The following is a 27,829-nucleotide window of genomic DNA, read 5'->3' on the forward strand; positions in this document are numbered from 1 at the left end:
TGGTGCTTTAGCCCCAACAAGCCCCAACAGTAAATTCGCCCATGGTGAGCAGAGGATCATAATCCATTGTCATGATCGTGAAATTTGCAAATAAGACCCTGCGTATATGGCAAATCTCACACATTACCCCTTCTCTCGTTTAACTGGTCTCCCAGCCTCCGCCTCCCACCGACGCCTCGCCACCTCGCCGCCGCCGGCCCGCCACAGCCGCGGAAGCTCATCTCCGCCGCAATCTAACGCCAGCGCCGTCGTCCTGGACCACCGCCGTGCCGCCGGCGGCGGTCGTCGCTGTCCTGCTGCATCTACTGCTAAGCAAGTGGAGATCCGACGGGCACAGGCCATGTGAGGGGACATGAGGTGGGCACGTGAGCGAGGGGCACATCTGTCTGTCTCTTCTCCCTCCTACTCCCACAAAAAAAAAAGCCGTTCTTGATGGCGCCATGAAGATCTTGGGCCCCCTCCCAATGGCGGAATCTTCTCGGCAAGCGGCAATTGATGGCTGTACTTGGGTGAACCGCGTCGCGACCAGCTCGGCTGCGAACTGTTCCTCGACTACTACTACTACAGTCTCTACTTGCCCTTGCTGCTGCAATGGTGGTGGTCCATGTGAGGTGAATTGATGAGCTAACTTTGTAATAATGTTTCTATGAAGATCTGAAGACTTCTTGCAAAAGCGATATATGTGAGAGTTGGAACTCTGAACTTCTGAAGTCATTGGGTGTTCTTGGCTTGCACGGCGAGAGATTTACCGCTGCAAACCTGTCAAAGGGGAAAATGTGGCATCGGCTAGTAAAGTTCAGATCACCAGCTAGTGAATTGCTGTTCTTCAGAAACATCTTGGCAACGTTTCAGGTTGTGGTTGGGCACAAGGAACAGCCGAACAGTAGCAGATTGTTGTGCTAATTAAACATCTGCAATATGCAGCAGGGACAAGGTGAAACATGATGAGAGCATTGGCATTTTTCTAACAATTCTTAAGTGACAGTTTGGCAAGGGCAAGCGTGCCACATGACATGGGGATCGTCTCATCATTTTGCTTTTCTCGGTCTCTGGGTTAATCACATGAGCTCCAAGTGTACCATGTGTCTGAACTCTGAACCACTTGATGAATAGGATTCCTGTAACATATTTGATGTTTCTTTGGAAGCCTCAACCCAAGAAAGAACACACACATGTGACTTGGGCAGTCATTGGAGACCCTGGTATAAGCAAGGAGATGCCTGACATGAATAGGATGAGGCACACAGAAACTTCTGCAGATTACAGATCAGGACATAAAACGCTATAGTAGCAAAGTACTATGGACTAGTATAATCCATTTGAGAATTGAGATGAGATTAGCAGCAAACGGGAATAGAAAGCAAACTGAAACAGGCATTTATTTGGGCGGCATTAAACCTGACGACTGTTTCTGTCCTGATAAATGTTTTCAAGTTTCTGACCCCAAGCCAGATTTAAGGCCAATAGAACAGCAACCTTACACAGTTATACCACTAATTTATCGCCGTTTTATCAGAACAAAGCAAATGCGCAATTAAACCCCATAATTGCAGGGAAAATGAGGCCATATTGTTATCACTGAAACCAAATAGGTTTATTTTTCTCTTCTCATTCTTTCTTGTAGTAACAGTTTGTTTTCTTCTTGTACCGAGAGCTACTACTTTACCTTTGTGCTTTTACAGCCTTTCTCAGCGCGGTACACACTACATGCTGCTGACTCCGGTGACCATAGAGAAAGGCAAATGGGGGGTGAGATGGGATCTTGCATTACTTGTTGCCTTGCCTTGCCACCACTAGCCACTGCCTGCCCACCACTGGTCACTGCCACACTGAGCGTCGGCCATGGTATGCTGCTACTACTGTGCTTCACGCCTCCTCTCCCTTCCCTCCACCCCAAGATTGGATCTTCTTCTCTTTTCCTAACCCATCTCATTCACCCGGTCACAACCTGGTTGCTCTCTTGATCTGTTCCCCGTTTCTTGGATTCAAAGACTAGCCCTTTTTCCGGTGTGTTCTGAATGTTTGTTGGTTGGCCTCTGCCTTCTGGTTGGTGTTCTATTGGTTCAGTGGTTGGTGGGATGTAAAAGAAGAACAGTGGGCGGTGAATAATGAGGTTTCTTCTTGCTCTGGTTGGGAGATCCTTTCTTGAGCGTGTCGGCTTCTCTTGCGAAGGAGGGCTCTTTCTATGATCTGCAGTAGAGCATTGCCCTTCTGAGTTCTTGGAGTGTGCGAAAGGTTCATTCTTTCATCAGCGTTTCGAGTTGCTAATCCGTTTCGTGCTTCAAATCTCGATGGCATTCTGTTCTCTTTATCCTTTTTAACGATTTTGTTTTGTGCCATAGCATTTTATACACTTTTCCGATATATTTTACCAAAAAAATGGAAAGAGCACATCTGTGTTATCTGTTCCCACATTGTTTTTCCCTCTTTTTTTTGCATCTTAGTTTGTTTTGCTCATTCACTTTGTTGACCGCTATTTTTGGCTTAATGCAGTGGCATGATTAATCTATCTTCGTCCATTCTTCTGCACTTCTTTAGGAATATCATGAATGGGAGGTAATTGTTTCTACTGTTGAATCACTTGAACTCACATTTATGTATCACGGTTCAGTAAACATATTTCCTGCCGTTTCTGACTACATTTGATGCATGTCATTTCCTCTTCTTCTCATTCCATTACTGATCCATCTATGCATCTGCATTGTAACAGGTAAACTGCCCACAATTGGAGGGTAAATTTGGTGTGCTTTTCAGGCTCCTAGCACTTCGTTTTGCATGGAAGCATGATATATTTTGCTGTTGCTTGAATGCATACTTTGAAGAAGTGGAAACTTCTTTTGTTGTTACATATGATTTGCCACGCTGCTGCTCAATTCTGAGCACCAAAGACATTGAGACAGACACATCGTGCCTCTGTGGCAGCTTACTTGCTCACTTGTGCCAATGGCTTCTTTGGTCCGGCATGATTCAAATCCCACCCAGTACTCATGGTGGTGGGTTAGCCATATCAGCCCCAAAAATTCCAAATGGCTTCAAGAGAACGTTACAGGTATGTTAATCTTTCTTGTATATCCAATTGCTATATTATGCAGTAGTGGTGAAATGAATACATATAAATTAAATGATCATAATTTTCTGTTTAGTGGTTTAGCCTGGCATTAAGCTTTTTACCTTTGATCACTCAAATGGCATGTGCTTGGAAACCATCTATCAGTTCTATGGTCTGGCTCTGGCAGCATTGATAGTTCAACACCACAGGGTTTGTGCTGGATATTTATATCTGCTTGATTGTGTGCTAAGATATTTGACGATTTCAGTAAATTATAGGACAATGATTGATATAATTGAAAAAAAATTCTTGAACTACTATCAAATTTGTACCATACAAGGAAACAAACTGGAGTAGTTTGGATGTAAGCATGTTTGGTTGCTCGGATTTTCTGTGGCTGTATACACCCCCGTTGGTGTAGAAGCCGGGTTTTATAAATTCCTATTATCTAAAAAAAGCATGTTTGGTTGCGGTATTTTTTCTGATCCTTAATCAACGTGAACTAAAAATATGGTTCTTGTCCTGATCATTCAGGGGGCATTGTCTCAGTGCAAGAACTCATATAATTTATGAGGCACTCATGCATTCCCAAAGACATCTGGCAGCTGGGAGCCTGGGAGTCAATCAATTGGAAATATGTTTTTTTTTCTGAAATATGTTTCGGCATCATAATTGTGCCTACAATATTTAGTGAGAAAGGAATTTGGTAAATGGAACAGATCCATGGAGCTAACAAATTTTATGTTTAATCTTCAAGTAATTTTTATTTGTCACAGATTGAGCCAACACTAACTGGTGTACAGTTATCAGTTACAAATAAAGAATAATACAGAGTAGTACATTATTCTGGATTACAAACGAAAAAAGATCACTTGTGTCGTAGTAATCAAATACTCCTTGATATTGAGCAAAGCTAGTTCTCTAGCTACTATACATGACCTATCATCCATTTTCTGCAATTACTGTTGCACTCAGGTTAATACGTTTGAGATATTCCACTCCACGACAAAATCGTGATTTCCTGATCATTTATTTAGTATTAGGAATTAGATTTATTACCAAAATATGCATTGTTGCTATGTGCTAATCTTTGGATTGTTTGGCTTAATATGCTGGGAGTTTGGCAGGAGTTCAGTATGGATTATTATATAGTTACATTATTTTTCCTCTTTTGCATTTTATTGTACCAAACATATCTTGGATCATTATACTTGAAAACTAGGTTTGTCTGTATTTACCTTTTTGATACATCATGTACAAACTGGCTGCATTTATTGGAACTGAACTAAATGTATGGTAACTAAATGAGTTCCTTTTGTGAACAGATATGGACGCGATGGTCAAAGCAATGATCAAACTTATCAATGAAGATGCTGACTCTTTTGCAAGAAGAGCAGAAATGTACTATAAGAAACGGCCTGAACTTATGAATCTTGTGGAGGAGTTTTACAGAGCATACCGTGCCTTAGCAGAAAGGTACGATCAAGCTACTGGTGCACTCCGGCAGGCCCACCGGACAATCTCAGAAGCATTTCCAAATCAGATGCCGTCAATGTCTGAAGACTCTCCCTCCTCTGGCCAGGATGTGGAACCACGTACACCGGAAGTGTTAATGCCCACCCGTGCACCATTTGATCTGGATGATCTGCAGGATGCAGCTGGTGTATCACCATACCTTTTTACTGTCAAGAGGAATGGTACACAGCCTGATGACATAGGTTTTTCGTCTAGTCGCAAAGGTCTTAAGCAGTTCAGTGATTTGTTTGCAGGCAGTGACAGTAGCCAGCGTGTCAATTTTTCTGATGGAAAAGTAAGGAAAGGTCTCAATTTTGAAAGCCCAGATGTTAAAGGAAAGAAAGATGATAGTAATGATATCATGAATTTGCAACATGAAGTTTCCAAATTATTAACAGAGCGCCAAAGTCTGGAAGAGCAAATCTCATCAGAGTCTCAGAGGGCAAACAAGGTTGAGAGTGAAATCCATAGCCTTAAGGACACCATTTCATGTTTGATTTCTGAGAAAGACACAACCCTTCTGCAATACAATGAATCTACAAGAAGATTGTCAGTTTTAGAATGTGAGATTTCTAAGGCGCATATGGAACTCAAGAAACTCTCTGACGATATGGCTATGGAAGTTGACAAGCTAAAATGTGCTGAATCACAAAACAGCGCAATGCAGTCTGAGCTTGAGACTCTGGATCGGAAGGTCAGGGTGCAGGAGCAAGAACTTGAACAAAGTAGAAAGGAGATAGAAAGCTTCCACTTCAGTCTACAAGATGAAATGGCCAAGCGCAAGCAAGCTGAAGATGCTCTATGCTGTTTAGAGAAGCAGTACGCTCAATCTCAGAAAGAAATAAATAGGTTGACTCTAGATATGGAGATGGCAAATGATAGATTGAATGACTTCAATCTGGTGAAGCTCAATCTGGAGAACACAGTCTGTGAGCTGAAGAAGGAAGTCACGAGCCTAGAAGTGAAGATACAAATACTGGTACAGGAACTTGAACAGAAGAGAGAAGAGGCTGATGTCATGCATGCTCAGTTGCAAGATGAACACTCCAATCACATGCAGAAGGAAGCAGCTCTTCATGCATTGGACAACTTGCATTCCCAGTCTCAAGAAGACTTCAATCTGGTGAAGCTCAATCTGGAGAACACAGTTGGCGAGCTGAAGAAGGAAGTCACGAGCCTAGAACTGAAGATACAGATACAGGCGCAAGAACTTGAACAGAAGAGAGAAGAAGCTGATACCATGCATGCTCAGTTGCAAGATGAACGCTCCAATCACATGCAAAAGGAAGCAGCTCTTCATGCATTGGAGAACTTACATTCCCAGTCTCAAGAAGACTTCAATCTGGTGAAGCTCAATCTGGAGAACACAGTCTGTGAGCTGAAGAAGGAAGTCACGAGCCTAGAACGAAAGATACAGATACAGGTGCAAGAACTTGAACAGAAGAGAGAAGAGGCTGATGCCATGCATGCTCAGTTGCAAGATGAACGCTCCAATCACATGCAAAAGGAAGCAGCTCTTCGTACATTGGAGAACTTACATTCCCAGTCTCAAGAAGAGGTTAAACAGATGGCTCGAGATGTTGAGCACTCGAACAAGAAGTTGAGTGACCTGGAAAATAATAACTTGAAATTGCATGACCTGTCACAAGGACTCAAGAAGACGGTTGCAGAGCTGAATTCTATGAAAGATTCTGCACTTCTTCAACAGCAGAAGTCCTCGGAGAAGGTATCTTATTTGGAAGCACAGGTTTTAGTAGTGCGATCAGAAATGGAGAAGATGGTACAGAAAACTCAGATGCTGGACCAGGAACTTGAACACAAGAACAAAGAGATCAGTGAACTCCAAAGTAGTTTGCAAGAGCAAGTCCAGAAGTGCATTCTTGCTGAAACATCTCTGCTCCGATTGGAGGACCTACATACTAATTCACAAGAAGAAGCTAAGACATTAGCACATGATCTTGAAAGATTAAGCGAGCAGCTTACTGAGGTTGAAAATGATAGGCTGGATCTGCAGAACATTTCACGAGAACTTAAGAATACTATTTTAGAGATTAATTCTGAGAAAGACTTAATGCTACTTCAACAGCAGCATTCCTTGGAGAGACAGTCTTACTTAGAGGCTCAACTTTTAGATGCACTGTCAGAAGTGGAGGAAAACAAGAAGGAAGTCCAATTGTTGGAAGAAAACCTTGCACATAAGAATGATGAGTTGAATGGCCTCCAAAATAATTTGGAAGAGGAAGGCCATAAACGGATGCATGCTGAAGCAGCCCTTAGTATGGTGGAAAATCTGCATTCCAAATCCCAGGAAGAAGTGGGTAAGCTAGTTATGGATCTTGATAAATTAGAAAATGAGCTAAGTGAATTGCAAGGCAGAAATTCGAGAATGGAAGAATTATCATGTGAGCTTCAGAACACCATCTCCCTTCTTAATTCTGAGAAAGACGCAGCACTTCTACAGCAGCAGCTGTCCTCTGAAAGAGCATGCGATCTGATGTCACAGCTCTCAAAGATACAGTTGGAGCTGGAGAAGGCTGAGGAGAAGATGCAGACAATGGAGCAAAAACTTGCAGATAAGAGTGAAATGGTGGATTTTCTGCAGTTGAGTTTGCAAGATGAGGGCAAGAAACGTGTGGAAGTTGAGACAGCTCTCATTTCATCGGGTAACTTGTACTCTCAATCACAGGAAGATGTGAATAGGTTAACCCTGGAGATTGAGAGGTTGAACGAAATGTTGAATGATATGGAGAACAAGTCTTCTGAGTATAAGAACACCATCTTGCTTCTGAATTCTGAGAAAGACATGAGTGTTATTCAGTACAAGCAGTCTTCACTAAGAATATATGAGCTGGAGTCTAAACTCTCAGGGGTGCAGGAAGAACTAGATAATGCTGAACAAAAAGTGCAAATGCTGGATAAAGAACTCAAGGAGAAGAGAGAAGTGGTTGAAACTATGCAGGCTAGTCTGCAGGATGAAGCCCAGAAGCGTATGAAGGGTGAAGCAACTCTTCTCATGATGACTAATCTGCATACGCAGTCTCAGGAAGAAGTGAATAGGTTGACCCCAGAGATTGAGAGACTGAATAGAAAGTTAAATGAAGTGGAAAATGTCTCTTGTGAGCTTAAGAACACCATACTGCTGCTGAATTCTGAGAAAGATACTACTGCTCTTCAGCACAAGCAGGCCTTGGTGAGAGTATCTGATCTGGAATCTGAACTCTCTGATGTGCAGGCTGAACTAGTCAATGCTGAGAAAAATGTGCAAATTCTGGATAAAGAACTCAAACAGAAAAGAGAAGAGGTTGACAGCTTGCAGGCGAGCCTGAATGAAGAAGCCCAGAAGCGCATTGAGCGTGAAGTAGCTCTTCTTGCAATGGAAAATCTACATTCTCAGTCTCAGGAAGAAGTGAGCGGATTGGTTTTGAAGATTGAGACACTGCATGGCAAGTTGAATGAAATGGAGAACAGTAATGGGGATCTTAAGAACATGATATGCAAGCATTCGGAGGAGATACGTGTGCTTGGTGAGCAAAATCTTTCTGCTGAGTTAACTATTAAAGGTCTCCATGATCAATTGGAGAAGTTTACGGAGATGAACATAGGTCTTCAGAATGAAGTGGGGATCCACGTTGGTGAGAAGGAAGTTCTTCAACAAGACTTGGCCCGTCAGAAAGAAGATAAGGATATTCTGGAGAAGCAGCTCTGTTCTTTGGAACATGAGATGAAGGCAGTAAACAAAAGGGTGGCAACACAACAGCATTTAATTGAGGAATTGCAGAGTAAGAACATTGAATTGGAGGAGGTACGCAATGCATATGATGTTGAAAAGACACTCCTCTTGGAAAAGCTTCATGTCATGGAGGAGCTGTCCGAAGAGTATTCGATCTTGAAGAAATCATTTTCAAATGCAATTGTTGAAACGGAAGACCTGAAGGAAATTGTAGAAGAACTGGAAGCTTCAAAAAACTCTCTGAAATATGATGTCTCCTTGCATGCCGCTGAGAAGGATGCTCTGGCATTAGAACTAGAGACCCTTGATAAAAGATGTGCTGATGTTTTAGAGGAGAAATCCATTCTGGAAACTTCATTCTCTAATGTGAATTATGAGCTTCAAGAATTGAGAGTAAAGTATAAAGATTCAGAAGAATCCTCTCGGTCTTATATTGCTGACAACACTGCTCTTCTTGCTGAAAAGCACAAACTACTCTCCCAGGTATGTCTTATCGAAATTACATTTTTTCCTGAGTGCAAACTAGAGCTTTAGCCCTCACGTTTTAGCGATATGATCTAGCATGGACCATTTAATATTTGACTTTGGGTATATATTAATGGGTTCAGTGACAGATTTTTTTTTATTTTTTGCGGGCTCACCAAATCATTTGAAGGGTGTTTTTATTTCTTTGTGAGAATTTCTAGGCTGTGATTAGTCTTAGTTGGCTAGGTGTTTTTCTTGTGAGCATGTTAGACAGTTTCCCTTTCCTTAAATCTTTGAACTATGCGTCATCATCTATTAGTATTATATACTAGGTTGGGTTGTTCTTTATTCTTGAGCTGGTTGATCAGACTGATACCTACCTGACTCACACCTTCTTGGTTGTCAGCTGGAAAGCACCGCAGTGTCTTTGAAATTCCTAGAGGATAAACATGCTGATCTGAGAGATAATCATGGATCTTTGTTATCAGAGAAAGATCTTTTATGCAACCAAGTAAAGAATATGCAAGATCAGTTGGGAATAAAAAATGAACAGCATGAAGCGCTGCTTAAGTTGCACCAAATGCAGGTAAATGATTATGAAGAGATGGTTTCTTCTCTGCAAGATAAAATTCGTCATATGGATCAGATGCTTGAACATGAGCAGCAAAAATGTGCAGATGCTTCTATCAGCACATTGATATTGGAAAATAGCTTGGTTGATGCAAGAGACAAAAATCTTGCACTCTTCAATGAATGCCAGAAGTTCATACAGGCCACTGATTCTGCAGAGGTACTAATTGCACAGCTCAAGGAGGAAGCCAGAAAGGAAGAAGAGGACAAAAAAGCATTGCTGAATCGCAATGAGAAACTAAGGGATGGGATCTCAGAGCAAATTAAGGTCCTCAATATCTGTAAAGATTTAGGACCTACTGATGTGGTTCATGATGAAATTATGCTGCAGACTATGTCTCGTGAAACTTTCAACCATGTAAAACATAAAGAGGAAACTGAAGAGAGAAATGTCTTCATGGATGCTGAGCTATCTGTTCTTGGAGCAATTCTGGCACAAACAGTAATTGGCTTCAGAGCTCTGCACCAGCAGAACTGTGAACTTGTGGAAGAAGTGGAGTCAGGAGCAGCAGAACTGCTTTTTCTGCAAAAGGAAAATCACAAGCTTATTGAATTGAATGAACAGTTGGAGCAAAGATTGCAGTTAGGTGGCAACAGGGAGGAGGTGTTGAAGATTGAAATACTGGGATTATGCAAGGAGCTATCAGGCTTGAGACAGTCCTACCAGACTTCTCAAAGTGAAATTTGCAACCTAACTAAGAAATACGATTCCTTGCTGCAGGAGTACAACGTTTTAGTTGAGAGGTACAATGCTTTGGATGATGAGAATGCTGCTGTTATTGCAGAATGCATAAAGCTCGACCTCCTGTCTTCATTCTTTCATGACCTTACTGTTGAGTCTGCATCTGTTTTGGTTTCTCTTAACAATGATATGGCTATGTTGAGTTCGGTTAGGCATGAACTTGATCATGAGGTTACCATGCTGAACAGAAGAGCTAAGATTCTTGAAATGGACTTTCAGCACCTCAAGTGCACTCTAGAGAACTTGTTGGAGGCTCTGGGGAGTCGCTTGGTTCTTTCAGAGTTTGATTCAAACACAAGCAAAATCATCTGCCAGGAATTAACAATTGAATGTAAGAGTAGCATGACACAGTTGATGCAGAAAGATGATAAATTACGCAAAGTAGATGAGAAAGTTCAATTCTTGCAAGAGAGAAACCAGGAATTGTGCAGAGTTCTCAGGGATCTTGAGGTTGCTGTAGAAGATGCAGAAGGACTAAAAGGAGACCTTGAGAAGAAAATCACAACACTAACTGAACGAGGTGCTATACAAGACAATGAGACCCGTCTTCTTCGCGAAGCAAACAACACGCTGCAGGTAGAGGTTGGCATTCATAAACAGAAGGAAGAGAGTTTGATGTCTACATTTGAGACGATGAGAAAAAAGGCTGAACAGCATGAAAGGGAAATTACTTTGCTGGTATGTGATACGATAACTCGTTCAGTGAATACAATGGTCCTTGAGGAACAAGTGCTTGAAATGATGATGGAGCGTGAGGTCCTTGAGACAAGATTGTTTACTGAAAAGGACATGCTAATGAAGGAAATCTCCTCAACAGATGCATATGTTGATGACTTGCAGAAAAGGGTCGCCAGCATGAGGGGAGAAAATGCAGGACTGATGGCAGAGTTAGCCGCATATCTGCCACTTGTAGCATCTTTGTCTGATCAGATAAGAGCGCTGGAAGAGCTAGAAGACGGCACACTTTTACTGTCAGAACTTAATAAAGAAGGCAAATTGGTAAGTTGCTTCATGTCGTAAGTTCGTAACATAGAACAAGAAAGTTTTCGCAATTAGCATGCTATTATGGCATAACTAGTTAGTTTTACTATAGTTACACAGCTGATTGATTCATTCTTTGTTACTCCTATCTTTTACTGACCTAACGTTTTGCTTATTCAGGAATTTGTGCAAAAGGACAGACATGTTCCAGAATCCCAAGATGATTCATCAGGAGCTTTGAAGTTGCAAAGCTTAATTGCAAGAGTTGAAGCACTCCATGTTGTAATACTGGATGCCAAAGGCCGCCGAGATAAGGAGTTTACTGAATCTGCTGCTCAACTGGAAGCGGCAAATATGGAAATTCAAGAGCTTAAAGCAAGAAAAGGCTCGAATGCTAAGGAACAATGCACCGAGGATGATAGGCAAAAATATGATGCTGATAACTCCAAAGGGAAACATGTACAGATCATGAAAGACATCGAACTTGATCAAGTATCTACTTGTGCACTATATGGTACTGGTGCCACCATCTACCCTCTTGGTGGCGATGCAAATGTGGAGCTTGACGATGAGATGCTTCAACTGTGGGAGACTGCTGAGAGGGATTGCAAGAACCAAACAGCTAAATCTTCATCGTCTGAGCATGACATACAAGCAGTGGAGGAGGTGAAGAGTGGGTACCCTTCGTTTGAACTAGCAAGGGGAAGAGATCTAGGAATTGACAGGCTTGAGATATCAGCAGTGTCCCTGGAACCTCAGCAATTGTGGAGCAAAAATGTCCTTGATAAACTAGCTTCTGATGCTCAGAGGCTGTCTATTGTCCAAGCCAGCATTGAAGAAATAAAGCAGAAAATGGTGGGTGCTTCTAAGGGAAAATCTACCGTAAGCTCTGAATACAGCAGCATCAGAGCTCAGCTGCAGGAGATTGATGGCTCTGTCTTGGAGCAGATAGATTTCAACAGTAATGTGACAAAGAAGGCTGAGAATTACCCTGCATTTGAGGTGAGTGCTGAACTAGAAGGCTATTCCAGCAGAAGAAAAATCTCAGAGCAAGTGCAGAAAGGATCAGAAAAGGTCGCAAAGTTGGAATTGGAACTTCAGAAGATACAGTATGTCTTGTTGAAGCTTGAAGAGGAGCATGAGTACAAAAGAGTTAAAGCCCCTGAGAAACGTTCGCGCGTTCTTTTGAGGGATTATATGACTGCAAGGAAGGACAAAAATGATGCCGGACAGAAGACGAAGAAGAAGAGGATACCCTTCTGTGGTTGTGTCCGTATTAAATCAAGAACTGAGCCTTAACCATTCTGTTCTGTAGGTAGCAGGAGGAACATACTCATGTCAGCCCAATAGGTTGACAGAACGTGATGCTCTTAGGATCTCTTCTGAGATGAGTAACACTATGATATTAACAAGAAACTCGTGCACTCAAATTTCCCTTTCTTGTCCTGAAATGAGGCAGTGATGTCTAGTGTAATGAGTTAATATTATTAATGCTGTTATTAATTGAAGCATTGTGCATATGTGTTTCCTCTTGTATTGCCTCCATATGATTGCTGTGAAGCTACCAAGATATGTGTTTGTCATGAAGCCGCCATTATTTTTAGTATAATGGCTCCTTTGGTTACACAGTTTTCGCTCTCTTATAACTGCGTACATATCAATTTCATCTTTTATTTCTGTACTCAGTAATGAATATCTGTGGTTGATTCTCTGCTTATTCCAGATAAGCAGTGTAGTTGATGATAGGAATGCTGGAATAGTACAGTACATTGTACAGATGCAAATGCCTGTGTATTGTATAGTGTCCTCTTCTATTACCTGATCAAAAGCAGGAATTCTGAGCTCTCTTGCTTTGTTTGGATGTGGTGAGTGATTGAGTGCCACTTATTTGTTTTTCTGGGACTGAACACAGATTTTTGGTAAGAATACTAATCTCAATGCCTTGTAGCATGTTTGTGTTGCCTTCAGCACTGCAAATCGATTACTAGTATATGAACTTTGAGTTGACACCTGATGGTTTTTTTTTTTCCGGTCAGGCGCTCATTCTCTTTAGACAATCATCATGCAAGAATCAAGAATTCAGGATGGATATTTGGAAAAAAGGTATGATCTTGAGTCAATACTTCAAAGAAGTAGCTCCAATGCATCTGTACAGGCTCTGAGGCTCATAATTTTCGCCTTGCAAAAAAAAGGTGATTTTTTTCCTTTGAACTTCCTTGACAACTTAGTACTACAATACTCGAGATTCTTATATCTATCTCGGCTTTGCTTGTTGACAACCTCAGGTTGATCAAACTCAACCATACTACAGTAAGTTCTTCTCCAATCAGACCAAGTTCTCATGGGGTGCTCCACTGCCCATGACCATTCCCGGCTTCTGCGAGTGCATCACAAAGTCGCACTCCGCCACCGCCTCGCCCACCGTGGGGAAGATCCACTCATGGCCGATCGCCTCAAGCACCTTGGAGCTGTCCAGCTTCTTCATGATCTCGCTCCCCGGGTTCGCCAACACAATCTGAAAAGGCAATGGCAGGTAACTGAATCAGCCTGGGTTCCTGATGCAGAAACTCTGCACAAAGCTGAATCTGAAGCCTTATATATATGCATTTGCAGTGAAGATGGCAATTACCTGAAGGCCCCTCCTGTCCAGGGTCTTCCTGAGTTCATCCAGCATGCTCGTCCCGCTGGTGTCGATGCTTCCGACAGCTGCATCACATTCAGACAGATCGATCAGGTGCTACTACAGTTTTGCAATGCTTCAGATGAATCATGGCCATCAAGATGCAAGAACAACTTACCACCCATGTCGAGGACGACGTACTGAAATTGCATCTCGCCCTTCTCCTTGCACTGGTCCTCCTCGTCGTCGATCCACCGCGCGATCCTGAATGAGCGTCACAAGTCGACCATGGTAAGAGATCCAAATTTTTTTCAAGCTGGACACGAGGTGAGTGAATCTGCTTGCTGAATTCTGTTCATCTTGCTCACCTCTCACGCAGGTAGCTGGCGTTGGTGAAGTAGATGGGCGAGTCGACGCGGAGCACGAGCACGCCGGGGACCCTCTGCGCGGCGGTGTACTGGTCCATCCGCCGGTAGATCATCGTGTTGGGGATGTTCCCGAGCACCGTCGTCCTCGGCCGCGCCACGAACAGCAGCACGCGAAGGATGGAGATCCCGACGGCGACGACGAGGCCGATCTCGACGCTGCCGAAGACGACGCCGAGGTAGGCGCCGAGGCAGACGCAGAAGTCCACCTTGTCCACCTGCCACAGGTGGACGGCGGCCGGGTAGTCGATCAGCCCCAGCATCGCCGACATGATGATCGCCGACAGCACCACCAGCGGCGTGTAGTGGAACAGCGGCGTCAAGAACAACAGCGTGATCATCACCGCCACCGACATGATCACGTTCGACATCGCCGTCTTGCAGCCGGCGTTGTAGTTGACGGCCGACCTCGAGAACGGACCTGCATACACACACGTGGTATCAGAAAACCACAGTTCTCGAGTTCGAATCCTGGCTCGATCGTGGCATGAATGTGCATACCGGTGGTGAGGTAGCAAGAGGTGAGTGATCCCACAATGTTCATCGTTCCAAACGCGATCATCTCCTTGTTGCCGTCGATGTGGTAGTTCTTGAACATTGCAAAGCTCCTTCCTACGGCAATCCCCTCCTGCATTCGTAGAAACAGACAGTATACATCAGCACTCCGGTCCGATCAAGTAATGCAGAACTGCAATGTCTGCAGAAATCAATCGATTTTTCAAGCTTACAGCGAGGGCAATGACGCCGGTGATGATCCCGGTCTTGAGGGCCAGCATCATGTACGGCGACGAGAAGTTCAGGCTTGTGGCAGACGGTGGGTTCAGGCCCTTCTTCAGGTAACCAATCTAGAAAATCGTAAAAACACTCGTGTAAATTAGTACTGTTCCATGTTATACTGCATGTTTGTGTTTATGTTTTGCAGTTTGTTGAAGGTTTTTGATCAGTTGCTGTGCTTACCACTTGAATGCCATGGTTTTCAGCATGTGTGACGTATACCAGGAGGCTCCCGATGATGACAGACGCCAATGGCGCAGCTGCAGATACCCAGAAGAACCTTGTCCTCCTCTTGCTCTGAAGAAAAGGAAGATTGATCAATTTAGCTTCGAAATTCAGACATAAAATTGGAATCTTGGATCATAATTTAAATTCCACAAGGACTGTATTCATTCTTGCACATGTCAAATCAGTACTGAAATTAGTGATGATGGCGCGAAGAAATAAGTCAGTAAATCTAGGATAATCGGCTGATATGCATAGCTCAAGAATGTAGATGAGGGCCCTATTTTCTCCAAGGTTGCTCACGGATTTACTATAGAAAAAGGGCATGTTCACTTTGATGACAAAAAAATCTGCCAAAATTTTGGTAACTATGTTAAAATTTTGGTATAGTACTATGCCGAAATTTTGGCAGGATTTCTTATATAGTTATCAAAATTTGATAGCAAACTAAATGTAGCCACTTTTTTGGCAACTTTACTAAAATTTGGTAAGGTTGAAAATGGCATCAAAGTGAACATGCCCAAAAAGTTGATATCACCAGTTGGTGGACCTTGGCCATTTGCAATTATTGGGCTATTCTGTGAGCAGCCCATGACACTGAATTATCTGTCACTTTTCATCAGTAGTATAAGCAAAGTCAAATGTACTAGAAAAAAAACAGCATGATACAAAACTTGCAAAATTACAACTTGCACGCCTAAAACTTGCTCTCCATCATTGCATCTCAAGCAAGACAAAGTTTTTTCATTTTCAGACGCAAAGGAAAATCACGGATGTAGCACTAGTACTCCCTTCGTCCCATAATATAAGGGATTTTAAGTTTTTGCTTACATTGTTTGACCACTCGTTTTATTCAAAAAAATTTGAAATTATTATTTAATTTTTTGTGACTTACTTTATTATCTAAATTATTTTAAGCACAACTTTTCGTTTTGTTATTTGCACAAATTTTTTAAATAAAGCGAGTGGTCAAACAATACAAACAGAAACTTAAAATCCCTTATATTTTAGGACGGAAGGAGTACTATCAAGTTAGAGATCAGTATAGAAGTTGCACGCATGCTAGGAATATTCAGGCCAAGGAGAAGATGACAATAGAAACCATATAGGGGACAGGAAGATTAGGACATCAGATATGCTCATATGCAAGCTATCCAAAAGTGACCAATGGATCGATTCCCTTGGCCTCACGAGTTTGTGTCCTTACATACAGACATGTGACTCCAAAACATTACATGACAATTTCTCTTAATCATGCCTCTCAGGCAGACTTTGTCAGTTTTGACTTTGGCAGTAATTACATCTTACAAGTAAGTAACCACTAGGCAAAAGAGAGACTAACCATAGTTTTACTTCAACCACAAGACTAACCTACCTTAGTTTTCTTAACTTGTAATCTACTGTTTCAGAAATGTTCAAGCTCTAGAATCAAGCTGAATTGCTCAACTACTGTTGCCGTCGGCTTACTTGTCCCAACTCATAATATCTTTGGGGTTACTTACTACACGACCACACATGCACGAATGCAAAACGGAATCTTATCGCCATTAACTATCCTAATTATGGTGTCACAAAGCTAAGCTTTTAGTTGTCGCAATCGTGGGTATTAGTGTGTGGTGTGATTTCCCGTCATGAATGGATTCTCTCGTCGTCGTCATACACACTACTGTACTGCTTTTAGGATGATTGGACCAGGCATTTACCGGCGATTCTTATGGCTCATACACTACTTTTTTTTTTCTGCTAGTACCAAGTAGTATATCCCTAGATCACACTTCATCAAAGACTGAAAGTGTAACATGTGCTAATTAATATGCTATATTATTCTCGAGTAAAAGCGCATGCATATCTAGACCTTAATGTTCTTTTCTTCAAAAAAAAAAAGAAGAAAAAGTAGTATGAGTCTATGTCTAATTAGCTTGAGTTAATTACAACAGCAAAAGTAAAGGGAAAGGAACGAGAGTGTTAAGCATGGACTTACGAAGAAGCGGGTGATGAGGAGGAAGAAGAGGAAGCCGCAGCCCATGACGACGCTCTCCCATCGCCACTGCAATCAACCAATCAGTCAGTCAGTCAGTCCAATTCAGTCACGACCACACACACACACACAGCGCTCGTAGATCAAATCAGCATGTAAAAACTAATTAATCAGCTTAATTCATCGTAGATTAGAGCTGTAAAAACTCTCCGGTTTTCATCGCGAGAAGAAACTATAGTCTAGTACTATACTCCTAGGTAGGAGAGGTGACCGGACAGATCGATCGAGACGAGGTTGCAGGTGCAGGGTCATGTCCCTGCCGCAGACTCGCAGTTACACTCGTCGTCGTCCTCCTGTGTCACCTCTCCCCGTTGCGGACAGACAGATTGCCACTGGCCGCACGACGCAGCTAGAATACTATTCACTCCATTCCAAAATATATCATATTTTAAACGGATAAGACACTTTCTATAACAAATTTAAACATAGAGTCTGTTTAGATTTATCATACTAACATAAAATATTCTATCCAGACAGGGTTCTTTTGAAGGACATTGAGGGAAAAAGCACCTCGTTTTTCGCACGCACGCTTCCCAAACTACTAAACGGTGCGCTTTTTGCAAAAATTTTCTATAATAAAGTTGCTTTAAAAAATCATATTAATCCATTTTTAAAATTTAAAATAATTAATACTCAATTAATCATGAGCTAATGGCTCACCTCGTTTTGTGTAATCTTCTCAATCTCCTCAATCCCCTTCTTCTCAAATACACCCCTAAAATCTTTTATATTTTGGGACCTAGGAATTAGGCACATGTACACAGACACTGGCTTGGCTAATGCAAAGATCCATCCGTATACATGCATATGTACATGTACTGTACATACGTATGTGTATTCGAATTAGATATTAAAAAAAGAAAAAAAACGTGAATATTAGAAAATGACTTTATATTAAATAATTAGAAAGGAGGAGGTTTTAAATTCAGGTCGACTAGCACATCATCTTGTGAAACTAGCCAGAAGACTCCTCAACGTTTCTCGGATATATACAGGAGTAGTATAATTTAATGTGTAGGTACGTACGAGGTGGGTTTGGGAGAAGACGGAGCGCATGACGGAGACGAGGTCGGTGGCGGTGGTGAAGTGGTCGAGGCCGAACATGCCCTTGAGCTGCTGCAGGCACACCACGGTGGCGGCGCCGCCCATGAACCCGACGATGGTGGCGTGCGACAGGAAGTCCACGATGAACCCCAGCCTCAAGACCCCCAGCAGCGCCTGGAACACGCCGGCGAAGAAGGTGGCGGTGAGCGCGACGTGCAGGTACAGCGCCGGGTCCTCCGCCGCCGACACCTCCTCGCTCAGCATCGACCCGATCAGCAGCGACGCCACCGCCACCGTCCCCACCGCCAGGTCCCTCGAGCTCCCCATCATCGCGTACACCAGCGGCGGCACGAAGCTCGAATCTGCAGCCAGGAACACATGTCGAACACCTGGTCGTCATGCATCATCGCATCAATGGCGTCTAAGTTAGCTACTGTATGTGTATGTGTGTGTGCGCGTACAGAGGCCGAGGACGGGAGGGAGGTTGGCGAGCTTGGCGTAGCTGATGCCCTGGGGGATGGCGAGGCTGGCAATGGTGATGCCGGCGATGAGGTCGGACTTGAGGGTGCCGAGGGTGTACGACGGCGCCCACTCCATGAACGGGAACACGTACCGGAGCGCCGCCGCCGCGCGCCGCCCGCACCCGCGCTCCCGCCGCACCACCCTGAACGGGTCGTCCGGCAGGAACGTCTCCTTCATGTTCCCCCCCAGCGTCTCCAGGAACGGCTTCGCCGCCGGCATCGGCACCCTCGCCGCCCCCGCCCCTCCTCCGCCGCCGTTCGCCGCGCTTCCACTACCCATCTTAGGTCGTCGCACTCCTTCGTCTACCTCAGCTCCGGCGACCGCGCGATCGAGCTAGAGCTTGGATTAGCTAATCTTAACTGCGCTTGTATGTGTGAGTGAGTGAGTTTGAGATGAGCGTTGTTACGGCGAGGGATATATATAGCGGCCGCGGCGCGGCGAGCTCGAGCGCGAGCTCGAGCGATTACTATGGCGGTGGGGCCCACCACCCCGCCGCGTGTGGGTCGCGATCGCGTGACGCTGCGCCGTGGGTCCCACCTGTCAGTGAGACGTGTCCCGGAGCCCCCGGCACGCGCGCGTACGTGTGGCACGCGGCCACGCGGGGGGAATGATAAGTTGGGCACACGGGACACGTCACCGGTCGCTGTTGGTGCAGGTTGGCACGGGGTGTCTGGCTCGTGTGCGACCGAGCCTGACCCGACCCGACCCGTATGTGGCTCGGCTACGCAAATCTCCCGGTTTTTGCATGCTCGGTTCGTCGATTAATCGGGTAAACAAACGGGTTCAAAAAAATAATTTTTGAGGGGGGAGTAGAGAAATGACGCATGTGAAACACAATTTTCAGACGAATTTTTGTTAGGCACAAATTCAGTATATTCTTACTATTAGCCGCTACATACTCTCTCCGTTCCAAAAAAAAAAAGACAAACTCTGATTTTTCGTGTTCAATGTTTGACTGTCCGTTTTATATAATTTTTTTTATAATTAGTATTTTCATTGTTGTTAGATGATAAAACATGATTAATACTTTATGCGTGACTTGTCTTTTCAAAAAAATTTATAATTTTTTCAAATAAGATGGACGGTTAAACGTTGGACACGAAAACTCAGGGTTTGCCTTTTTTTAAAGATATTACTCGTAAATATGTGTCTGGCTGTGGCTGAGACGTGTGTTCATGTTACTGTCACGCTGCAGAGATGATGATTGATGATGAGATGGGCCACCTGCATCCGTGTGATTATAGTGCCGTGTTTTGTTGGCACGTTCGTACGTGATTTTCCAGATTTGCTGGGATTTCATTCCACAGATACAAACCGGGTTTAACTCGTCCATCTCTCGTGTCCTAACTCATAAATATGACCAGTAATTTGACTAAAATAACCAAAGAGCATGTGGATATATATAGAACATCGTATCAGGCCAACGTGGCATGCCACGTGGTTTATGTTGCCACTTGGAACAGGGAGAGTACTTGTGTGATGACGTAATCTCATACATATGTAAACTATACTGTTTGTTGCGTTCTGAATTTATTTTTTTAAAAAAAAATGAAAGACAAGGTGTATATATATGTATACGTCATGTAGCGATCCTGCGGCCAGATCGAGCCAAAGAAAAGAGCACTAATCTAGATACTCTTTCTGAAAGCTAGTCCAATGCAATCCACACAACAAAATCAATTAACTAATAACTACCAAAAGACCATTTAATTAGAGTATCTTCCCAGGAGACGGCACGGATCGACGTGGCCTAAAAACCCACTAATCCAACAATTAAGACGCACAAACACGTATTAACCTTTTCTCAAGATCAGTGGCTGCTGCCCCAGTTGGAAACGCCTTTTAAATTAGTGGCAGGATGATGATAATGACAATGATAATGATGATGATTAATTTGATCATCCAAAGTGTGTGGGTATCCAACACAGTGGCAGGCAAAGCTAGCTTAAGCTGGGCTCAGCTAGTGGCCACAGTTGCTGCACTCGTTGCGTTGCCTTCTTGACCTCCCAAAAACACCACAAGAGATTGGAGATTAGCCCCAGCGACCGATCGACGTCTTAATCTAATCATTGACCACCCTGCATGAGTGCACGTGCATCGGGCCCAGAAACCTAATAATTGAGGCCCTAGAAGATTTGTTCATCGGCCAGGCCTTGTTTAGATTCTTAAAAAGTTTTGGCCAACAACATCACATCAAATATTTGGACATATATATAAAAGTATTAAATGTGGAAAAAAAACCAATTACACAGTTTGTAAGTAAATTACGAAACAAATATTTTAAGTTTAATTACGCCATGATTTGACAATGTGATGCTAAAGTAAACATTTGCTAATGACGACTTAATTAGGCTTAATAAGTTCGTCTCGCAGTTTACAGGCGGAATCTATAATTTGTTTTGTTATTAGTCCACGTTTAATACTTCAAATGTGTGTCCATATACTTCAAAAACTTTACACCAAAACAACTAAACACACCCTAACCATTTTTACACTATGTTTCAAATTACTCATTGTTTTAGTCTTTTCCAAGTTAAACATGAGTATCTTTAAATATTATTTTTTTAAGAAAATTACCGAGTTTAACATCATGATAAACTATAATTACAGAGTTTTAGTATTCACTATTAGCAATATTTTATAAGTACACAATTCGCATGCTAGTAAACTATAAATTTTTAAATGAGTTGATAAAAATAGTAATGTTTAACTTAGGAAAAAAAATGATAAGTAATTGAAACGTGTGTAGTACCTGTTATGGTGTACGCGATTCCACGTCACTAATTAAATTAATAGATAGCGAAATGCCTGCTATTTTAGAAATTTGAAAGCGTCAAAAACATTTTCGATTTGAATTCTTGGGTTGAATGATTGAATTAATTGTTTAGCTCAATTATCAGTTAGCTCGTTGTGCAAGGCAACAGGTCAGTGTGACGCAGATACGCAGCGCAGCGCGTGTACGCCACCGAAAGAGCTGATTAGACGCGTATCAGCTTATCAGCGGGTCAAAGCTGCACTAAGGCGTTGACCTCTCTGACCAGAGCTCAGAGGAAATAACTGAATTATTGTTCACAAATCACAACACAAATGGGCTGCACGCATCTACCACATCAAGGACCTGTTTAGGTGGGGAAAAGAAAATGTTTGGGTGTCACATCGAACGTTTGACTGGATGTTGGAAGAGGTTTTCGGACACGAATGAGAAAACTAATTTCATAACTCGTCTGGAAACCGCGAGACGAATCTTTTGAGCCTAATTAATCCGTCATTAGCACATGTGGGTTACTGTAGCATTTATGGTTAATCATGGATTAATTAGACTCAAAAGATTCGTCTCGCGATTTTCCTTCTAACTGTGCAATTAGTTTTTTGTTTTTATCTATATTTAATACTTCATACATGTGTCCAAACATTTGATGTGATGTTTTTAAAAAAAAAATTTATGAACTAAACAGGCCCCAAATCAGAGGTGCCATGCTGAGAATCACAGGAGCTGTTCCTGTCAGAAATTCTGCTGCACACTTTGTCACCATAAACAGAAAGTTAGGCAGGGTAATTAATTAATAATTACTGCTTAGAGCAAGGCTAATAATACAGCCGACCTGCTGGCTATAAGGTTCTTTATAGCCTTCTCTCAGCCTACTCATATAATAGTTAGCTCTTGACAATTAATACATGGCTAACTTGTCTCTCTCACAGAGTTTCTTGGTTCTTGTGTCCAAGCCGGCTGTTAGTTTACAACCCGCTTCTCTCTCTCCTCTCTTCTTTCCTCCAACTCAATATTTAGCCGGCTTATAGCCTACTATTATACTTGCTCTTAGGTAGAAACTGGTCAGAATTCCCAATCCAGATATGTTTCTGCTGCTCAGTATGTTAAATTCAGAGAAATGGTTACAGTGACTGGAGACACCTGAATCATGAGGTACAGTACCAGTAAACAATTGTGCTGACTGAAGGTTCTGAATGATGGCAAAAGGTAATGTAAGAATTAAACTAACCAAAAGGTAGTACTATTTTCTTTGGATGTAGGCAGATCAAGAGGTTCTTTACAGAAAACTTTATTATCAGAAATTCAGAACCTAATAGCATGGTGCCTACACAAGAACTGACATCATTGACCTGGTCACTCACACAAGGCCTAATCACACATTCAACTGCATCTGTGGAGTTGGTTCCCTTGCCAACCTTAGCTACTTTCAGATAAAAATTCTACCTTCCAACATACTAACTTTAGGTTTATTACTGATAAATACTACTACAATAAGTTCCCAAGAAGAAGGTTCCTGAACTGCTCATGTTAGTGGCCGGTTCCCTTCATTTCAAGCTATAGTGCCTTTTCTAATCAAATCAAGAGAGGCTTCCAGAATCAAGATCAGGGATGCTAATAAAATCAGTTTGACAGGACATGGATAATTACTCAGTGTTTGCACACAAAAGCAGGTGTGCCAGAAGCAACAGGGCACTCACTAGCTTTTGACCCTGCTGGGGGAGTTCAAGTTTTGAGAAGTAGTGGGCGAGAAACTAGTTGATGAGAATATAGAAAAGTTAAATTTTATAGCTTCTTGTTTGTAGTTTATTTTCTAAATTTCACAACTACAATATATAAAAAGTTGGGTTTTGCAGCTTCTTGTTTCTAGTTTATTTTCTATAAATTTCACAATTACAAATTTTTAGAATAATTTATGTTAGAATCTGGATCGTGTAAAGGAGTTGAAGATTTTAGAAGAAGTTGTATCTATTAAAAGCTCCTTAGGACCTTTTGTAGGGTGGTTGGGAGTACAACGCAACTGCAAACGGCCACACACCAACATCTCCATGGATGGTCCCATGGATCAACTCACGAATCCAAACTCATCTTTGCTTGCAGAAAGAAGTTACTGGTCCAAGCCACTGATGTCTTGGCTTATTTGGAATGCAGAAAGTGTTGCAGTTTCAGAAGAAAAACTGAACAATTTGAGCCCCATAAAACTCTTGAAAATCTTGTCGTTGATAAGGATTAGAATACAACCACTGATCTCAATGATCAGACAAGTGTCCACTCTGACAAGACGTCAAGAGAAGCAGCTCTTGTAATTTCGATATTAACTTCTGGTTTCTGGAAATGAAATTCAGAGTTGTCCATCGCCCAAGAAAGTATTGACAATTTCCAACCTATCTTTATATCTTCGTATCCAGATTAAATCTGAAAGAAATACGGTTTTGCCGGTCATTTTCGTATCCAATTTACAAGGCCCACAAAATATTCCCCTCCATGGAACTCAGGACAATAAGTTAGTAGCATTCTCAGAAAACCAATTGATCTCGTCTCTTGGATGATGAACAGAAATGCATGGCACAAAGCATCTCGGCATTATTCAAGCATATCTGAATCATCATCGCGGCGAGTCCTAAAGAAGTGCAGGTTCACATCTCCACGAGGATATGCTATTGCTGCTGCTTTGCTTTGCTGCTTGACGTTATTTTTGTCAGTGGGAGCATGTGTGGCAATGCAAGAACGAACTGAGTCATCGGAGACAGCGATATGAGCAGTAGCACATTGCAGGATTCTTGCTCGCTTTAGCTTGCCTTTTTTTTTTTTTTTTGGATCGGCGACGAGTGCTCGGCTGCCATTTCATCTCCTCCACTTCTCGCTGGATTTTGCTGTGTTCTTCGTGTTTAGATTCTCGCCCGCCGTCTGCTTTAGCTAGACACGGGTGCCTGCTGCTAGATTGTTTTGGAGCAGAAGCAGGTGTCACCTTGCGAAGAAGAATCGTCAGAAATGTGTGTGGGGTGACTGAATCGATATGCAGAGGGGCATTTGGTTGTTGAGACGAAAAGATGGAATACTGTCGTACTTTCAGTTTCAGTGAATTTACCTTTTCTTTTTTGTACGTTGAATTATTCTCTGTCGACGTGTTACGTGCTGATTTCATCACGATTATCATATATATGTTTGGTGCAACTGAACAACCCTCTCCTGACCGATGGTAGAGAATTTGTTTGAACTCCTAATCACCCACCAGGTTCAATGCATATTGCACAGGATCTGGCTTACGTCCAATTTGATGGTGTTACAACGATATATCAGTTCTTTTGGACAGAGGAAGTACACCTCCCTATTTGAATACATGATGATATTGTTAATTGTTCAGTCAAACTTTTAAAACTGTAACCACCAATATCTCTCAAAATATTTAGTTTAAAAACATAAATTCCTATAGGTAGATCTTTCTTTATAGGTTGTTTAAGGTGGTGTTTGAATCTCCTGAAGATGAAGATAAAGATTAAGTATTTCACACAAAACGAGGTGATAATAACGTTTGATTAATTGAGTTTTAATTATTACAAACTTGAAAAATGGATTAATCTGATATTTTAGAGCAACTTTCATATAAAAAGTTTTCGCACGAAACGCACCGTTTAGTAGTTTGAAAAGCATGCCATGAGTATCCAAAATTTCATCCCCTCTTTTTAGTAGAAACGAACGGGACCTAACAATGTTATAATTTTATTAGATATTATCATTAAATTCTAATAGAAAAATAATGGTCAAAGCTAAAAAAATAAAGTCAACAGTGTCACTGTGATAATATTACTTATAGACTATGCAGCAACTAAAGATGCATATGGTTTTATTTGTGGACACTGGCATTTGAATTTTTGATAGGTAAAATCATGCACACACGACTCCACCACTATGCCAACAGGTGATTGGAGTGCTTCTTCCAATTAATATATCGTCACTCTGTACAATCTATTTGCAACGTGAAGTACATACTAATATAATTTTTGAACTCAAGTGTAGCCACGACCACTCTAGATTTTTGCACGATATTTTACTAAGAATCGTCAAAATTACATACATCTAGAGCATTTTGAAATATATTTGCAAAAAAGGTCTAGAATGCAAATGTGTGCAATAATATTTCTGTATCTAAATACAGTAATATACATCTGTACCATAAAATTTAGGTAAACATATTTTAACATGCTCTATATGTATGTATTTTTCAGTACTTCTATCTATAAATGAAGAAAAGAACCTGGAGTGGGTGAGTGTCGCAGTAGAACCTTCCAAGTTACAACCTTCCTCAGAAAAACTCTCATGCAGGCTGAATTCGTTTATCATGTGGATAGGTCACCCAGAAAGATCCATGTCAATTACAAAAGTTGAATGGTGGCAATGGTGCATGTCCTGAAGGTGTATGCACCTTTTGTTTAGATGAGGAGAGGCATCAGCAAATGGAGCAGTTCCTCCACCACTTTCATCCTCAGTTTCTACATTGGTCGGCATGACTTTTTAGAAAACGGTTCTACTTCTACATAGTTTGGCATTACTTTTCAGTTAATGGAAGAAACTCCCGGTCTCCACAGTACACAAAAATACTTTTGATTCAGTTTTTAAAAGAGCAATGCTACAACCATATTAAATTGTTTTATAAAGCTATTACTAGAAACTATGGTATCAACTGTGTTTGATTTAACTAGATGAAATCATAGGAAATCTAGATGTATTCACAATATGACACATAAGTGTTAGTAAGAGTTCATCAACCTTTGATTTAACTAGATAAATCAGTTTATTACGAAATTTTTAGTACTTATCTAGTACGCTTTTTAGCACTGCAACCTCTATTTTTTATATGTATGATGCACTCGTCTTTTTTTCCTCAATCTTTAATCAACAATATTTATTTAATTACCTAATTAAAAAAATAGTGCAACCAGATTTACCATCAAAAATACTTTAACCATGTCTAGTACATTTTTCTATTTGCACCAATAATTAAAGAAAAAAAATCATTAAACAATTTTAAAAAGTCAACTACGTCATATTATAAAATGCAGAGGTAGTAGTACATAAGCTGGCATGATTAACCAGTGAGCAATTTGGACTAATGACTCCTGAAATGAAACATCAACATTGGATGAATGTTCCATTAGATGGAAAAGTGAGAAGTTAGACAAGGCAGAGTATTGCCTTCCCCGGTTGCACTTGAATCAGAAAGGGCTTTGGCCTCATAAGGTCAAAAGTCAGAAAAGAAAAAAAAAAGAGTGAGACCTGGACAAGCAGAGCTCACACCCTCTTCATCTACGAAAAGGAGAGAGAGTAGAGTGGTTGTTCAAGAGCTTTTGTTCTAGTTCTACCACTTTTTTTCTTTTTTAAAAAATAATTTAAACCAATCCAGCCTCTACATCTCAACGTATCCTATCTTATTTTATCTTTTGTTTTCATTTTTTTCTCTTTTTTTCCCTTTTGGAGGAATCATTTGCCTGCCGAAGTATGTCAACTATGCATTCTTCTGTTGACCTTTTAATTTACACCATCATGTTAATAGTAAGTTGTAAAGAAGTCACTTTTGGATAACTGAAAGGAAGCAACAGAGCTTTGCTCTCTCTTATTTTATTTTACTTTTTAAAAATAGAAGTATGTAACTACTTGGTGATATTTTTCTGAAGATTTTCTAAGGAAACATGTTTTTGCAAAGCACCAGAGAATCTTTTGCATAGGTCCATGCAGAACTGTTGGAAGTGCTAAGTTCAGATATGCTGAACAGCATATATATCATAATATCAACACTGAAACTGTATTATACCTACCATCACACAGAATTGTGGTTCCTGGTGAATCAAAACTCCTTTTCGGCTCGTATTATTGTACTGCCTGGGTTTCAGGCCATTGAAACTGTTTCTACTGCACACGACATTCTCCACCGAATGTCTCATCCAGAAAAAGAAAAGAAAAACATTCTCCACTGAAGCCTAAATATATAGGTTCTTCAGTTTATTAGGAGGTCAGCTCTATAGCCCATCATATATATCATGCAGTTGTGGAACAAGATCCGGACACAAATTATTTGTTGGCTGCATAATTGAGCAAGAAAAGGGTGAGATTTTCAATGGCGACTCCTGTAGATTGCGTCGACAAACAGCAACAACTCCCTGTTCATCAGAAGTATACCCACACTCTCATAGTCTCATGCAGAGATTTGGCTTCTTTCTTTTCTCCACCAACTGAATCAGATCACGACGGCCATCATATCCTTCCCTCCACGTCTCTACGCCGAAAACGATTGCGTGCAATGCAAA

General features: G+C 41.6%; 2 protein-coding genes across 3 annotated transcripts; one reads left to right on the forward strand and one right to left on the reverse strand.

Moving 5' to 3' along the window:
- Positions 1–1,697: 1,697 nt before the first annotated feature.
- On the forward strand, positions 1,698–12,644 carry LOC127766627 (protein NETWORKED 1A-like). 2 transcript variants are annotated; one of them, XM_052291730.1, is made up of 6 exons: positions 1,698–1,845; positions 2,494–2,556; positions 2,711–3,049; positions 4,375–8,777; positions 9,166–11,130; positions 11,293–12,644. In XM_052291730.1, the coding sequence occupies exons 3-6, from the start codon at positions 2,944–2,946 to the stop codon at positions 12,409–12,411; spliced, it is 7,593 nt and encodes a 2,530-aa protein (XP_052147690.1). In that variant the 5' UTR covers positions 1,698–1,845; positions 2,494–2,556; positions 2,711–2,943; the 3' UTR covers positions 12,412–12,644. The 2 variants fall into 2 exon arrangements, with proteins under 2 accessions (XP_052147690.1, XP_052147691.1); XM_052291731.1 differs by lacking the exon at positions 1,698–1,845 and adding an exon at positions 1,865–2,235.
- A 555-nt stretch (positions 12,645–13,199) lies between these two features.
- Positions 13,200–19,139, reverse strand: LOC127766628 (sulfate transporter 3.1-like). The gene is made up of 10 exons (XM_052291732.1): positions 18,700–19,139; positions 18,221–18,600; positions 17,138–17,203; positions 15,115–15,228; positions 14,886–15,002; positions 14,659–14,785; positions 14,101–14,578; positions 13,911–13,996; positions 13,742–13,818; positions 13,200–13,627 (listed from the first exon to the last, which is right to left on the reverse strand). Exons 1-10 carry the CDS (start codon positions 19,037–19,039, stop codon positions 13,439–13,441), a joined length of 1,974 nt encoding a protein of 657 aa, XP_052147692.1. The 5' UTR covers positions 19,040–19,139; the 3' UTR covers positions 13,200–13,438.
- Positions 19,140–27,829: the final 8,690 nt, after the last annotated feature.

Source organism: Oryza glaberrima, chromosome 3, assembly GCF_000147395.1.
Source record: "Oryza glaberrima chromosome 3, OglaRS2, whole genome shotgun sequence".
NCBI classification, from domain to species: domain Eukaryota; kingdom Viridiplantae; phylum Streptophyta; class Magnoliopsida; order Poales; family Poaceae; genus Oryza; species Oryza glaberrima.

Bases quoted from the DNA above. Each gene is read 5' to 3' on its own strand.
- LOC127766628 (XM_052291732.1), bottom strand. From the start codon at position 19,039: ATGGGTAGTGGAAGCGCGGCGAACGGCGGCGGAGGAGGGGCGGGGGCG. The intron at 17,204-18,220 runs GTACGTACCTAC...GGTTGATTGCAG, and splicing joins TCTTCTCCCAAACCCACCTC to TGGCGATGGGAGAGCGTCGT. The intron at 13,628-13,741 runs GTAATTGCCATC...TTGCCTTTTCAG, and splicing joins TGGACAGGAGGGGCCTTCAG to ATTGTGTTGGCGAACCCGGG.
- LOC127766627 (XM_052291730.1), top strand. From the start codon at position 2,944: ATGGCTTCTTTGGTCCGGCATGATTCAAATCCCACCCAGTACTCATGG. The intron at 3,050-4,374 runs GTATGTTAATCT...TTTTGTGAACAG, and splicing joins GCTTCAAGAGAACGTTACAG to ATATGGACGCGATGGTCAAA. The intron at 11,131-11,292 runs GTAAGTTGCTTC...TTGCTTATTCAG, and splicing joins TTAATAAAGAAGGCAAATTG to GAATTTGTGCAAAAGGACAG.